The sequence below is a fragment of the Papaver somniferum genome, chromosome 1 (genome assembly GCF_003573695.1).
Source record: "Papaver somniferum cultivar HN1 chromosome 1, ASM357369v1, whole genome shotgun sequence".
NCBI classification, from domain to species: domain Eukaryota; kingdom Viridiplantae; phylum Streptophyta; class Magnoliopsida; order Ranunculales; family Papaveraceae; genus Papaver; species Papaver somniferum.
Window position 1 is genome coordinate 207,822,960 of NC_039358.1, and position 14,924 is coordinate 207,837,883.

The 14,924-nt window shown below is 36.4% G+C and overlaps 1 protein-coding gene across 1 annotated transcript; it reads right to left on the minus strand.

Annotated features, from left to right (window-relative positions):
- Positions 1-5,569: 5,569 nt before the first annotated feature.
- Positions 5,570-6,779, minus strand: LOC113314261 (dCTP pyrophosphatase 1-like). Its single transcript, XM_026563042.1, has 2 exons — positions 6,518-6,779; positions 5,570-6,231 (listed from the first exon to the last, which is right to left on the minus strand). The coding sequence occupies exons 1-2, from the start codon at positions 6,647-6,649 to the stop codon at positions 5,887-5,889; spliced, it is 477 nt and encodes a 158-aa protein (XP_026418827.1). The 5' UTR covers positions 6,650-6,779; the 3' UTR covers positions 5,570-5,886.
- Between the last annotated feature and the right edge of the window lie 8,145 nt (positions 6,780-14,924).

The window sequence follows — 14,924 nt, forward strand, 5'->3', positions numbered from 1 at the left end:
TATAGAGATCAAAATTTCTAGTATTTGGATGATGAGAGTTTATGGCTGTTCAGATGTAGCCGCTGGCATTTGGCTAGCGGGTTGACATCAACCGCTGGCGGTTCATCACAGTCCGCGCGGCTTCACTTTATCTGCTAGCGGGTTTTCTTGGCCCGCACGGTTTTAAATGGACCATCCGTTTTTCACGTTTCTTGAGTCCATAATGGGAGCAAAATGAACAAACTTCAGGGTTCATTGCCCTAAGATAGGAATTTCCCTAAGATAATGGAATCTCTGTTGTTGCTTTATTTCTCCAGAAATCGTAGGTGAAAATTGAGGGGTACCTGCAAAGACACTCTGATGCTTAAGTCAAAGAGAACTCTGGACAAGTTTTTAGTGAAGAAAAGTAATTGTGATTGTGCACCTTTTGAGTTGGATTTTAGCCTCTATTTATACGAAGAAAACAAATCTAGATGTTATGATTTGTAGTTATCTCAAATAACCACCTAGATTTATCTTTATCCGATAGGATTTGTAGTTAACTTAAATAACCACCTGGATTTGTACTTATCTCCCCAATATGTGTATATATCCTGGAAGATGCATGCTTATCTTCACAATATTTGTGCACATCTTGAAAGATCCATGTCTATCTTCTCAAGATTTATAGTTATCTCAAAAGATCCATATCTATTTTTATTGAGATTTGTATTTATCTTAAACTGGTTTCCATATCAAACCATTGGGCCTCCCCAATAAGCCCATTAGGCTTCCATAATAAGCCATATCTGGTTTCTTCAATAAACCACCGGGATTCCTTAATAAGTCTGGTTGGTTTTCCTCAATAAGCCAGAATTAGTTTCTTTAATAAACTACCGGGCTTTCTTAATAAGTCTGGTTGGGCTTCCTCAATAAGCCAGAATTGGTTTCTTTAGTAAACCACTAGGCTTCCTTAATAAGTCAAGTTGGGATTCTTTAATAAGCCAGGTTGGTTTCTTTAATAAACCAATTAGTTACGCGACAATTGTACGCCTCGTAGAAATTTTCGGTTTTAGGTTGAAAACCTTATTCAAATTTCATTGAAATTTTGAACAGACGCGTCTCTGCCAAAAGCCACTATTGGTGCCTTTTGAAGGTGTCGTTTAGTGATAAACAGATACCTCAAGAGATATAAAATCCCTATAAGTGGCGGTGATTGTTTCTCTTTAAAACATATTTTTAAACATTATCGTTTTCTTCTTCTCTAATAGCATCGCCAGAATCTTAAACAATGTGTTCTTGGTCGGGTCAAGGAAGTACAATCCTTGAATTCGATTATGATGTTAGGCTTCATTGAATCCTAAAGGCATAATTCGAGAGACTTGTTGTACTCACGGAGTTAATTGAGAAAGGTCGAATTATTGTCTAAAATAATCGAAAGATCCTTGAAGCCAGGGGTACACCATTCTTATGTTTGTTTTTCATCCCTACTTTTTTGACCCAATTTTTCCAACAGGATCTTATGTTTGTCATACATGATTCGTGAGATTGTTGTTATGTTTCCAAATCCAGAGTACCTTTTATGGATCTCAATGGATGGTTTTGTTCTCTCATGTCTTAATGCCATTTTTACCAGATGTATTTCTTCTGGTACTCTTGGGTTGACTACTTTGAAAGAGGTGTGGGATTATCTGACAATAGAGTTTAATGATCAATTTTTCTTGTAAATATCTCCTCCGTCGTCAACTTTACTCGATAAACAAGGTAATTCCGCCATTTCAGAGTTCTTGAGTTCTATAAAGGAGATTGTTGATAATTTAGTAAAAATAAAGATCGAGTTTCTGATGATGATATTGTGTTACATGTTTTAAATGGTCTGAATGCTGAGTTTGATCACTTTGTTGTTATTGATCAACATCGTGAGACTCATTATTAGTTTAATGATCTATGATCTAAATTAATTCATCAAGAGCAGTGGTTACAGAGTAAGTCTCATGATTCCTTTGTTGTTCTTGACTAATCTTCATTTTACACAAAGAAGGCTTCTCCTCCCTTTCGAAATTCTTTAGGTGCCGGTAGCTCTGGTGGAAACAAAAAATAACATTTTGATTCATCTCCTAGATCTGGTGGTAATTGTTCTTAGTACTTTTGTCAATCTTCAGGGTTTAGTGGTAATCGTCCCCAGTATTTTGGTAAAAGTGGGTATGGTTCAAATAAGGCTCAACATCTACCTCATCAAAACTTTACTCGATATCAACCTCATCATAACTTCTCCTTCAGAAAAATTCAACTTCTTTGCTGACCTACCCTTAAAAGTTTTCATTTTAACAAATCACTACTGAATCGTTATGAAGATTTGCATTCCTCAAAATTGACTTTCGAATCACTGATATTGAATACAAGAATCTTAAAACCTAGTTTTTGAAAAAGTTTTCCCAAAAACTATCCTTCTCCTTCTTCTCATTCAAATGATCTTTAATCTTAATTCTCTTACACTAATACTAAATCAAATATATAATATAATCTTACTAACATAATCTATTATCTTAACTAACTTAATTATTAACAATAAATTAAAAAGTATATTTTGATAATTAAGAAAAACATTTAGATAAAGGGTGTTCCAAATACTTCTAAACGACCCAGTAAAATGGGGAGAATGCCCCCTACAAAAATATAGTGGTGCGAGAATATGGTTCTAAATCAAAGGATGAGCTTAAAATGTCAAGTAAGTCCATATTGTTAGAGAGTGTATTCAAAGTCGGACTCCAAAATCGTTATCGTCAAGCTTTGACCCCCCAGAACATATTATACTTGTAAGTTTAAACTTGGTTTGAGCTTGGTTTCCTCCAAAAGCTTCTAATGCGGATGTATATAGTTCTAAGTTCCGTACGTGGTGTGTTGGCGTACTCATCCGGAAAGAATACCCGATGTATACGGTGTCACATTTCCATTTAATCGCCTAAAATTTTCATGGGACATGACCGACAATGATTGTGGTTCAATGAATCAACTTCACCAAAATTCACTCAGCCTTTCATACATGCATCAAAGTACGCATCTGCCTTCACTCGAAAGGCTTTGCACAATAGAAGTCTTTACTTCTTTCTCTGTAACTCTTCATGCCCCCATAAGCGTAAGAGGTTCTGCCATGTACTTGAACAATTCTCGCACAAATCAGTAACACAATGAACACAAAGAATACTGCAACAAATCCATTTTATTCCACTAAAGGAAGATTACAAAACTCGTCCATCACATGGACCAAAACAGGCCATTCACCCTCTTGGTGAATGCCTAAAACACTCTACATTAGTGGTTCTTCTCTCAAACGAACAACACCAACATTATTGATTCCTAAGGTATTTATACTAACTAAGATCAGGCCAAAACTTTTGAGTTACCACTTGCACAAGCCTTGGACAGCTAAGTGTCCAAGTAGTTTTCATAACCGCCAACTTCAACTGCCACCTTTTGTGTTGTCATGCCAACTGGTGCCACACCTGTTCTTGGTGGTTATGAACACTCACAAATGGTTATAAACTCCTTGTATAATCGTTATCCCTTGTCTCACACATTTAGCATGCTTGTAAAGCCAATAACCAACTCCTAACCGTCACTTGCCGTATTGCACCACTGTTGTGCTTTACCGAATTCTGCCTTGATCCAATGCTTAACCATCTTGGCCATGCATGCTTATTGCTCTAAGCTAATGCACTGACAATCCTTGTGCTTCAATCATCAAGGCAAACACCTTAAGCTCATTCTAGTTATCTGGCGCCATATGCTTCACTTAGCCAATCTGCTTGACAATAGTAATGTCACTCTCGCATTACTAGCTTGTTTGCACTGTCCAAGCTTTGGCCAGCCTTGAACTAATGCCATAGACCAACTCTTGGCTAATTCTAACTTCTTGCATCATCCTTGAGTTTGGGCCAACTCAATTCCATGGATATGCCTTAATGCCAACATCGCATGTTGCATCTTGCCACTTTGGCCATGTCTTGTCTTTCCATCAATGAAGCTTCATTGTGTCGGCCAAAAAACTTCATTACTTAGCTAAATGTCTTTACAGTGTAGCGTCACCTTTGCGCTTCACTGGCCCTGCAGGGTTTTGCTATTCTTAGCACTTGACAGTCTACGCAATGTCATGTCATTCTGGCTACATACTGACTTGGCCTGCAATACTGTACGTCATTAGCGTGCACACTGACTTAACCTGCAATCATTGTGCGTCACTAGCCTGGCACGTTATAGAAGGTGACCCGACAGGGAAAGAAAGGAGGAAAATAGAGAACAAGAATATTTCACAGGATAAAAGTAAACCTATAAGCATTTTAAAAGAATTAATTTGTTAATCATAACCACTGAATTAGAATAAATCATTTCATAACCATGAAATTAAAATACAGAAATATAAAACGTCATTAGAAAGTTAAAGTGACTAATGAAACACCCTCATTCTCTTTTCTTCCTTGCCCCGCCCCTTTGTCCAACTACAAATCAGAAGGTTTTAAGTCGAATTAGTATTAGCTTGGTCAAAATCCCAGTGATTCTAAATACTAACATAAGAATAAATTGAGATTATGGAGATCTTACTAGAAAGTCAATTTATTTATTTAAATTCAATAGTAGGCGCTTAACTTCATGCAAACCAAAGACATACTAATAAACAAGGTTTCAATTTAATATAGAGAAACTTGGGAATTCTATTTGTGGCGACTAGTATTTGCTACTGCTTCCTACCGTCCAAAGTTAGGCATCTGGTCTGAATGATTGAAAATGGTGTAACAGCATCTGAATTGACCTGTTGCAACGCTAGGACGGACTCAAAGGTCAATAATTAAAGTCATGTCGGAGGTTATATTCCTCTCATCCGACCCAAAGTTAGGCATTTTGTATCAATCAAGGTCGTGTCACCTCCTCGGACGGACCCAAACGTAAACTGAAGGCCACGTTTATCTCCTAGCTAGGACCTTACGAATTCATTGAGGTCGTTTGGTGACAACCTTCTCATATTTTTGAGGGACCGTTGGAATGTCAATCCAGACCATTTCCAGAAGGATCATGTTAAAGATCAACTTTGACGCATATATATACTGGTGACTGAAGTCGTAGCGTATATTCGTATATGACTGTTTAAAACTACCTTAATATACACCTGACCCTGTACTTTTGGTAGTGGACAAAAAATAAAAGAGTACAACAAATGAAGTCAACTGGATTCAATTAGTCAACGCCAGAAAATGAAATCATGCACATGGATAACTATTAACCAGTACAGGCATAACTAAAGCTTGAGCTTCAAACTTTTATGCAGCCAGTCTGGTACAAGGTTGGCCACCTCCAAGGCCTTACAATCACTCATGTATTTTGAATCGGAATATATTCAATTCTCAACAACTAAGCACTTTTGACATGGTGTGTGTACTCAGTACTGCGAGTGCAACTGTGATTCATGCAATCCTTCCGGACCATCATCACGTGACATTTTATCCTCTGAAGAAACGAAGCAATAATGTGTATAGATTTCTCAAAGTAACTTTTTTGTTTTTCTGGTCGCATTTGGTGGCCTTTAAGACCATCAAGGCCTAGCCTATACATCTATCACTTGATAACTCACCAAATTAGCATCAATTACCTTAACAGTTAATTTGAAAACATTCATTCATCCATTGTGTTTTGATTTTCATATGAAAATCACCACCAAATCCCTGCTAGAAGGATTTTTCTGCTTCCAAGTTCCAATTATGTCTTAACAATAAAAATAAAACACCTACTAGTAAAAACCCATTTCTGCAAAACATACCCAATGCTCCCAGATCATGGTGCTCATGCAAAACAATCCCCTTAAGCTACCAAACCAAAATTCATCAAATCCCTAAACTTACACAAAAGAATACTCGTAATTAAAGGATCAATGGCCCATTAATTTTGTAAATTTTCAGTCATGCCATTACCATTGTTGTTGTCTTGGTTTGTGATCTTAGAATCATCATCATCATCAACATCATCAGATTTCTTGTTCTCCTCCTCTGGGATGCTTTTGATGTATCGATTGACAGGATGTTTAATAGCATTAAGATGAACTTTCCTAAGAGCGGCTTTACCGAGATCAATCCCACAGTAATGAGAGAGTTGGACTAGATATAACAGAACATCTGATAATTCCTCTCCTAAATGTTGCTTCTCTTCATCTTTCCAATCTGGTAATCCTTTTGGTACTTCACCTTTCCATTGAAAACACTCTGATAACTCTCCCACTTCTCCTACCTGAAACTCAGAGAAACAATAGTACTACATCTTCAGAGACAGGTAATGAGATAAAAAAGAGATCTTTACAATCGTTTTGGGTGCAAGAGAAAGTGAGTTTTCAAAGGACAAAACCCAAAAAACTTAAAATAGTAAAAAAAACACCTCTGCCTTTCTTTCTTCTTATCTACTAGTATCATCTTTTCAGAGCAATAATACAGTAAATCTGATGATTTTCAAACCCAAAATCAAAACTTTAAAAATCATGGGTTTTTGATTAAAACATAATTATAAGAGTAATTATTACCAGAGCAAGAAGAAGATTTCTTGGACTATGATACTTTTCCCAGTCTCTTTCTTTAACAAAATCCACCATTTTCTGCCTCAAATCCTCAAGACTAACAGCACCACCATCTTCTTTTGGAACCTCTCCTGTCATCTCTCTATTCTTCTCGGAGGTCTGTGATTTAGGGGTTTGGTAATAATTTTGTTTACTTGGATAAAAGAAAGAGGGTTTTAAAGAACTTCTTTACCTTATTTCTGCACTTTCATTGTGTTTTATAATACCAACCAAAAGACTTCGCTGTTTCATATAACAGCAAAACAAGCTATCCAGCACGTCTTGATTCTGCCACCTATCACTTTTGTGACGAAGAAAATCTTGGCTGATCAGATGCTCCATGACGTATCTTCAAACAAAGGGTGCCACTTGATGAGTAGCGTTTTTGTTTGCACACTTTATCTTCACCTAAATCTGGTGCTGCTGGCTGAAATTGGTGTGCGGAGGACAAACTCTGTTGTGCCGGTGTATAGGGGAATTCCTGTCGATTCATACAGTAATTTTTCCCTTCCCCAGAAGCGTGCGTTTATGGTGCGACTTTCCAGGCGGGACTATTCGGATGATTCAGATTTATGCACGTCTAGAACATGTATGAATAGTGCCACGTGTACTCTCAGGTGTTATCTCAATCTGTTGTGGACTGTAGGATTTAATGGGGACCACACGGTTCTCATCCACCAATAATGTTAATGGCCCTACCGTTGTATACGTCTCAAATACCCCATCACTTGAACTGCATTTACCTAGTGCGGCCGGTTCCCATCGAGGGTGGCTAACCCACCCATATTCATATGCGCTGGCCTGGCGAACTGGCTGCCACTATGTTAAAAATGATAAGTGATGGAGTCTCAATTGAGCAGTAGGTACTCGACACTCGATCGCTAATAGACTGCACCGTTCGGTTGAGACTTGATCGTTCACGGTCGGTGCTCTATCGTGTATAAATAACCCTATTTTTTCTAATTTTTATTCACACAAATTTTTTCTTTTCTTATTTAGAGAGTAAAGTAGAGCGAATTTTTTGCTTAATTTTTTTGAAAATGAGTTCTAAAACAACTAGACAACAAAAAAGAAACAGAAAAGACAGAAAAATCTATTATCGCAATATGTGATGGCGTTTGAATTCAGGATAAAGAAAAAGAATTTGTAAATGTTAGGAAACCAGTTGGTCCTTGTGTATTACCTACGCATATATCTAATCATCCCGAGCGAGTTGGTTTACCTAAACTACTAGGTGGGTGGTCTGAGCTCATAACATTGTTTGGCGTCATCCCGAAGCTGTTCATCACTTCTTGCGAAGATATCCTTGAAAGCGTTTATATTTTATGAAACATAAAAACCACATGACCCAAATTGTGCGAGTTACAGTAAAACGTTGGTGGAACACTATAAATACGTTATTTTTTAAGGATTTCGAATGTGGTCAATTCAATTGTTAGTTTGATTAATATTATATTTTTAGTCTTAGATACAGATTTTAATCATTATCATGTTGTTTCTAGGGTTTACACCTTTAGATTTGTATATGTTGACCGGAATAAAATGTAAAGGAGATCTCCTTCAGTTTAACCAATTAAAGTGGACATCAGAAGGAAAATGGAAACAACTACTTCCCTTATACGCAAATGATACTGAAGTAAAGCCAGAATTCAGAATATTACATTCAAATGGATTAAGAATGTTTGGGTTAAAGGCTTTTTTGAAGCGTTATAATCTGAGAATGGAAAACAATAGAGTGGAAGAAAGGCAACACGAGTTCCCTGAAGATTATCCTGAGCTTCAACATATTTTTGTATTATACGTGCTAGGTCAAGTTATGTTCCCCAATGCTAGCTTAGTGGCATTAATTGGTTTTCTCGACTCTTTATAAGATTTAGCTAAAACCCCAAATCATGATTGGGGATCTGCAATTTTAGCTGAGCTATACATAACTCTCGGTGAAAATGTTGAAACATCGTCAAGGTGGATTGTTGTTAATTGTCGGTGTTTTGTGAGATTTCGAAAAATTACGGAATACACTGGAGACTCTAGTGTCGGGAAACATGAGGTTTCCCAGTTTAGGTTGATTTCCATATTTAGATAGGTTACCTAAATAACATTAGGTTTCCTAGTTGGTTAGAGTTTTCTTTTCCAAGGAGACTAATACTTGGGAATCAAGTTTATGAATACCATATAAGGAGGCTTATATGGTGATAGTTAGACATGGAATCCAATGGAATTTAGTGTTTTTCTAGAGAGTTAGAGAATACACAATGTAGTTCTCTACGGTTCTCAGGGATTCTATCCCACTTCTTGGGGTGGAGTTTAGTAAGAAGAGAGAGTTCATTCTCTGGTGTTGAGAGATTCATTATTGGTGTTGAGAGAGTACATCGTTATGGTTTGAGAGAGATGTTGAAAATATCATTTGGTGAAGAGAAGATCATCTTGTTCGTCGATGGTGGAAGATCATCGTTGGTGTTGGAAGAGACATCGTTTAGAAGGAGATCATCTCGCTATGTGAGATAAGTATTATCTTATTTGGTTAGACATTATTCGGTAATTTTGGAGAGTTTTTTTCATGATAGTTATTTTAGGGTTTATGATCAACACAATGTTGGATCATAATTTGTTGACTGATTCGTCAATCGTTGAGTGTAATTCTCTATTTAGTGGTTCCATAATAATGAAGAAGTAGTATCTGTTTTGGTGGATGTAGGAATATAGCCGAACCATTTTAAATCTTTGTGCTTTACCTATTGCTTCGTTTGTGTTTGCATTGTTTAATTATCTTTCACTCTACCTCGATCCAATGATCTAGTGTCTTATGGGTTAATTCAAGTTGGATTTCCCCAAGTGGTGCAGTTAGTTATATTTTCCACAACAGAAAACTCGTGTGTGAATACAAATAGCTTTAATGGACTTTGGGTCGTATTGGAGGTAAGAACCACAATTCCTTTGTATTATTTGATTCGTTATTGAGTTAATTGTTAAACTGTTAAATATACTAACAGAATAATGTTATTTTTAGTATTCGTGGTGTACTTACTTCCGGGTCTGTGAACCTGATCTTCACGATAACCGTATAATTTTTCCAGTCGTGTACAAGTACAAAGCCGATAATTGGGTTGGTTGGATAAATGATGGTTAAAATGTCATTGATATTCAGAGGATGCAACAACTGTGTAGAACAAGTGTAAACATGAACGAGATGCCGTATACTTCTATTGTAGAGTATCATGAACCAATGGGACAATCAATATCGGATTTAAGCCTCAAGCGAGTTGTGTTTTACGGTCCTATTGCGGGTCATGGTATATGGTACTAAGGAGAAAGACATATGTTTCAGCTACAAGGAAAAAAAGTAAAAGCAATAAACTTGTTTCCAAGTTCAATAATTTCACATGAGGATTGGATAACGTTGGTAAATAATGGACTACCTTGGGAAGAAGCTGAAGAATTGATCCAAACCCCAGATGATGACTTTGATTACTATAGTTGATTCCAGAAGGTATCCAAGCTAAATATTTATGTTCAACCACAAAATCCGGGTAGTGTGGCTTTTCCTGCAATTGGAAATTTGCAACTTACTGATCTTCCATCCCAACCTCCATCAACGACGGGCGATATACAAATCCTAGTAGTCAAATGGGTTCATCAAATATGCCTCAAATATCTTGGGAAGTCCAAACTTCATCTCCTCTCGGTGAAGTTATTAGAGTTCCAATTAGCTCTGAAGGTCTGCATCAGAGGTATCCATATTGCGTGATGGTGGCATCACCAGAAGAGTATCAGAACCATTTGAACATTTTAACACTTCTGATTGATGGATTCCAGAATTTTTACTTGAGAGAGATGCAGATCTGAGGGAGAATTTGACTTATGAATTTCCCGAGACTCCGATAGGAATAATTTCTCAATTGGGTTTAGGTCGTGATGGCATGTCTACTGGCGGTAGCAGTCAGAGAAGTCTTGTAACTCGTAGATGTCGTATAAGTCGTTATTCTACTCCAAATTTAGTGGAAAGAGACTCAGGTAGTAGTAGCATGAGGAGATGTGGAGATGAGGGATATCCGGTTCCAGACCCTTATTGGTGTCATGGAGATGCCATAAGGTCATGTACTCACTCCTGGTGGTGGCGTGAATATAGATGCATTCGGGAAATCTGCAATGTATACCCCAATAACATTAGCATTTCACCCATTACAAGGAACTGCTCATCCAATTCAACCATCTCATGTACCATATGAAGGTTATGAATCGCCTAATGTTATTCAACCACCATCTCAGACTCAAATTGGTGAGTACTCCAATATGTTGGATGATCAAAAAATCTTAGGAGATTATATGTTTGGGGGTCGGGGAAATCCCTAGTTTGGTGAGTAACCATAACTTTATTATTAAAATCATACAAATGGAATCAAAATTATTAAAATAATAATAATAATCCGAAGATAGAGACGAGATCACCGTGATATGCAAAAACTTTATAGCATAATTTTTTAGTAATAGAGATACAAAAATAGCTAAAAATGCTGATAGATAACGATTTTTTCGATGGTCCAAAATATCTACACTTTTTTAGGCATCCGACCAATGGAAAAAACTTACAGCCTTTTAATTATTTTTTCTTTGAGAAGCAAAGTTAAATTTTATTAATTAAAGAATCGAGATGTCACGAAATAGTGCAACTAGATACAAGAAAAACGTAGAACCCAAGAATTAGTTGTTAAGGACAACATCCAAATTACATTTATAGTAGATAGAGAAATATATTTGAAACATCAATATGCAGCGACCAATTGTACAAAGTACATTCCACAACAAGGATAAGATGCGAAGAACCCCTTGTTATTGTTAAAGTATCCATTGTTTCTTTCTTTCCAAATATTCCACGAGATTGTAAATGGAACAGGACCACATAACCTCGCCCTCCTACTGCTTTTCTTTGAACCCCATCCTCACAAAACAATTCTTAACCCTATTAGATTATTATGCCCATCTGAATCCAAAACTATCAAAAAAAAAAACTTACCTTGGTAATGTAAGTGCAATGAATAATTAACTGCTCATGTTTCAATCGAATACTGACACATTAAGCAGTTTGTATTCAGAATTCTCCCGGATGTGAAGAGGAAGTTAAGTGTAGGAAAACCTTGAAAGCATAACGTCCAAACAAACAAAAAGAGACATTGAATAGAATTTTTGGGTTCCAAAATTGCTTATGACGAAATCTAAAAAAAACCTCTATTGCCTAAAATTTGGAAAACCTCTATTAGCAACTGTAATCCTGTGAACTCATCACCACCACTCCACTTTCGTACATCCTCTCCTTCTGAAATTTGTCATTAGGATCATCTAAAATTTGGGAGAAAAGTGATCACCTCAAGAAATTTGATACATTCAGATTTCTGTTAAATTTCAATTTCCAAGCTTGCTCAGTAGAAATCATATCTTAATCATTGTTGTCTTTACTTTTGAGAGTTATACAGATTAGGGAAAGCAAACTGCATGCAGTCCAAGTATATTTCATTCACAATTCATAACTTGCAAACTAGTGCTCCCTTTATGACCAGATACTTAGACTTCAGAATACCACCCATAAACTTGAGCCAACGGATAACTTAGATTTTTCATTACAATTATTATTATACTATATTTCCAAACCCTTTTAGAATGTAAAGCCTTGTTAACCAGCTTTCTCAATCCCATACCACCGCTACTCTCGTACAAGGTAGCCTTAGACAAAGCTACCAATCTTTTTTTCTTCTTAACAGCTGAGCATTCCCATAAAAAGTACTTCATAATCTTTTTTAATTCTTTAACCACAATGATAGACATTTGAAACACGTAAAGATAGTAAACATGCAAGCTGGAAAGCACACTCCTTATCGTGATGAATTTGTATTCTTTAGATAAAAATATTTTTGTCCAAGATTTATTTATTTATTTATTTATTTTTTTGAAATCTATGGATTACATCCTTCCAAACTGCTTTATCTTTAGATTTACTTCCCAAGAGGATACCTAAATTTTTAATAGGTAGATAAGTGAGAGGACTACCAAAAGACTCAGCACAAACTTCCCCATTATACATGTTGTCTAAACCAACAATTGGACTCTTTCTAAGAACTATAATTTTGGGCATACCAAAATCTTTCAAGGCATACTGAATGAAGACAAAAAAGGTTGTTGAATAGCAAAATCAGATAACCCCTTAACAATTTTTTTAATGGAAAATCTGCCCTTTACGTATTAGTGTTAATAATCTTGATTAGTGATTAAATATTTTGTTTAGTGATTAAGATAATTCTCAGAATTATAAGAGTTGTTTAGATGAAAATTTTGAGGAAAAAAAAAATCAAAGTTTTGGTTTGGTTAAGAAGGAGAGAAAGAGAAGGAGAAAGTGAGAAAATTCTAATTCTTGATTCAATGGAGGATGAGGAGGGTCATCATTCATCTAAAAAAACCTAGGAAAATACACATCAACTACAACAATGATCCAGAAATGGCTGATTTCTTAGATTATGAGAATGATTTTACACCCACTCAACTCAAGCTCAAACTCAAACACAAACTCAAGATGATGATTTTTATGAGTCAAATCCTGATGATGAATACATTGATGAGGAACCCAATTCTTCTAATACACAGGTACACTTATATCCTATACTTAATCTCACTTCTATAGCTCTCAATTATCAAAAGTTAGGTTTTTTGAATCATGGTTCGGCGAAACAGGTTGAGGTTCGGCTCACATCTATGAGCCGAATCTACCATTGATGAACGGTTCGGCTTACTGAATCTGTTTACTGCATGCGCCGAACCTATAATTTCCAATTCCAACCCTTTTGCTAGACACTAGTTCGGCTTATATGAAAGTTTCATAGTAAGCCGAACAATATCCTTAATTGCCCGGAATAGAATCATTACTAATTCGGCTTACATATCCAAAATCGTATGTGTCGAACATAATTTTTTAATTTCTGGGTTGAAATATTGTTACTGGTTCGGCACATATGGAGAATATCGTATCAGCCGAAACCTCTTATATTCAAGGTTCGGCACATAATTTAATTATAGTATGAGCCGAACATAAATTTGTAAATTTTTGGGTTAAAATATTGTTCGAGGTTCAACACATATTGAGGATATCGTATAAGCCGAAACCTCTTATGTCCAAGGTTCGGCACATAATATGATTATCTTCTGAGCCGAACATAAATTTGTAAATTTTTGGGTTAAAATATTGTTCGAGGTTCGGCACATATTGAGGATATCGTACAAGCCAAAACCTCTTATGTCCAAGGTTCGGCACATAATATGATTATCTTCTGAGCCGAACATGCATTTGTTAATTTTTGGGTTAAAATATTGTTTGTGGTTCGGCACATATTGAGGATATCGTACAAGCCGAAACCTCTAAATGTTTATAGTTCGGCACATAATGTGATTATCGAATGCGCCGAACCTTGTTATTATATTCCCTTTCTAGTGTTTAACCTTGTGATATTCTTTGTAGATCGTGCTTGGACCCATGGAAAATCAACCTGATCCAGTAGACATAATTCACGAGGATACCAAGGATCACTTCCAAAATGATTTGGTATGTAAGAACCTTTTGCTTACCTTAATGTTGTCGGAATATTCCAAAGTTTTGCTTACTAATTACTTGTTTTGGAATGAACGTAGATATGGAAAACTAAACCAGAAGTTCTGGATTGGCTTGAGGAACACGCGATGAAGATAAATTGTGTACTAGTTAAAGGACAACAAAGCCGATGGGATCGGTTTGAAACGATTTATGAGCGTAGTGGAACAGGCGCTAACAAGGTTAAAAAGGGTACTGTATACGTTGGGAAGACCGGGAGAAAGAATAGGACGAAGACGAAGAAAATAAATTGCCCTTTCAAGATCGTTTTCAACCTCAAGAATAAGTCCATGAACAAAGAAGATCAATATTGGATAATGAATAAAGATATGGATTGTCGTCATAACCACCCACGTCCCAAAGACCTTCATGGACATGCGAAAGTAGCGCGACTCAAACCCGACGAGATGCTAGAAGTGGATAAAATGACACGAGCACGTTTGCCACCTTCTAGGATTCTTAGCAAATTGAAGGCGGACAACAACAATAACAAGTCTACTATGCAAACTATCTACAATGCAAGACAAAAGATTAGAATACTCAATTTGCAAGGTAGGATGGTGATGCAACAAGTAATGTGGTTAGGGGTGAAGAATTACTTTGCTTGCCAAAAGAAGTTGGATGACTTCGGTCAAGTCACACACCTTTTCCTATATAAGTAACGGCTATTTTTTAAAAAATTTTGAAATTTTTTTACAGATTCGGCTCACCATATTGGTGAGATTTAAGCCGAACTATGTACTGGAT

Bases quoted from the DNA above. Each gene is read 5' to 3' on its own strand.
- LOC113314261 (XM_026563042.1), bottom strand. From the start codon at position 6,649: ATGACAGGAGAGGTTCCAAAAGAAGATGGTGGTGCTGTTAGTCTTGAG. The intron at 6,232-6,517 runs GTAATAATTACT...TCTGAGTTTCAG, and splicing joins GAAATCTTCTTCTTGCTCTG to GTAGGAGAAGTGGGAGAGTT.